The sequence below is a fragment of the Corvus brachyrhynchos genome, unplaced genomic scaffold, assembly GCF_000691975.1.
Source record: "Corvus brachyrhynchos isolate BGI_N302 unplaced genomic scaffold, ASM69197v1 C11673183, whole genome shotgun sequence".
Lineage (NCBI taxonomy): Eukaryota > Metazoa > Chordata > Aves > Passeriformes > Corvidae > Corvus > Corvus brachyrhynchos.
In genome coordinates this window covers 1-733 of record NW_008245165.1, presented here as the reverse complement: position 1 = coordinate 733, position 733 = coordinate 1, and the positions used below count along the sequence as shown (strand labels likewise).

Genomic DNA, 733 nt, shown 5'->3' with positions numbered 1-733 from the left:
GTAATTCTCTATATTGGGTTTGTCATTCTGTGAGCTTGGTTTGTAATTTTGTGAATTTGGTTTGCAGTTCTGTCTCTGGGGCTTGTAATTCCACGTGTGGGGTTTATAGCCCATGTCAGCTCAAACACTTGCTCCCTGCACAGCAAACTCAAACTCTCCCCCTCTTGCTGCCCAGTTCCCAGTCACCAGAGCCCTGTGTGCCCAGGTATGCTCTCTCAGGAGGTTTTGTTGCCTCTGCTCTGCAGATCAGGTGTGTGAAGGGGGACCTGTTCTCGTGCCCGGGCACGGACGCCTTGGCCCACTGCATCAGTGAGGATTGCCGCATGGGCGCCGGCATCGCCGTGCTCTTCAAGAAGAAGTTTGGAGGCGTCCAGGAGCTCCTGGATCAAAGTGAGTGGCGCCTGAAGGAGCTCCTGGCTTCCAGCAGGGAGGGTGTTGGAGCTGCTTGGGGTTGTGGAGTGTGGCTGTTTTAAAAACACCTTGATTTTTGTGCTTTAGAGAAGAAGACGGGGGAGGTGGCGGTTCTGCGGAGGGACGATCGGTACATTTACTACCTGGTAAGGGCTGGGGTGGCACTGGGACAGCTCCCTGGAGCTAAACTACATCACATACCAGGCATTAATAGCTGTGGGGGTTTTGGTCATATTCATGGAGTCATGGAATCACAGAATGCTTTAGGTGGGAAGGGACTTTAAAGCTCATCCTGGGCAGGGACACCTTCCACTGTCCCAGG

General features: G+C 53.3%; 1 protein-coding gene across 1 annotated transcript; it reads left to right on the top strand.

The window, feature by feature from the left end:
• Positions 1–6: 6 nt before the first annotated feature.
• On the top strand, positions 7–681 carry LOC108449412 (O-acetyl-ADP-ribose deacetylase 1-like; the record flags this gene model as incomplete). The annotated part of the gene is made up of 2 exons (XM_017745366.1): positions 7–390; positions 499–681. Coding segments are annotated over exons 1-2 (250 nt in total), but the record flags the coding sequence as incomplete, so codon positions are not given.
• Positions 682–733: the final 52 nt, after the last annotated feature.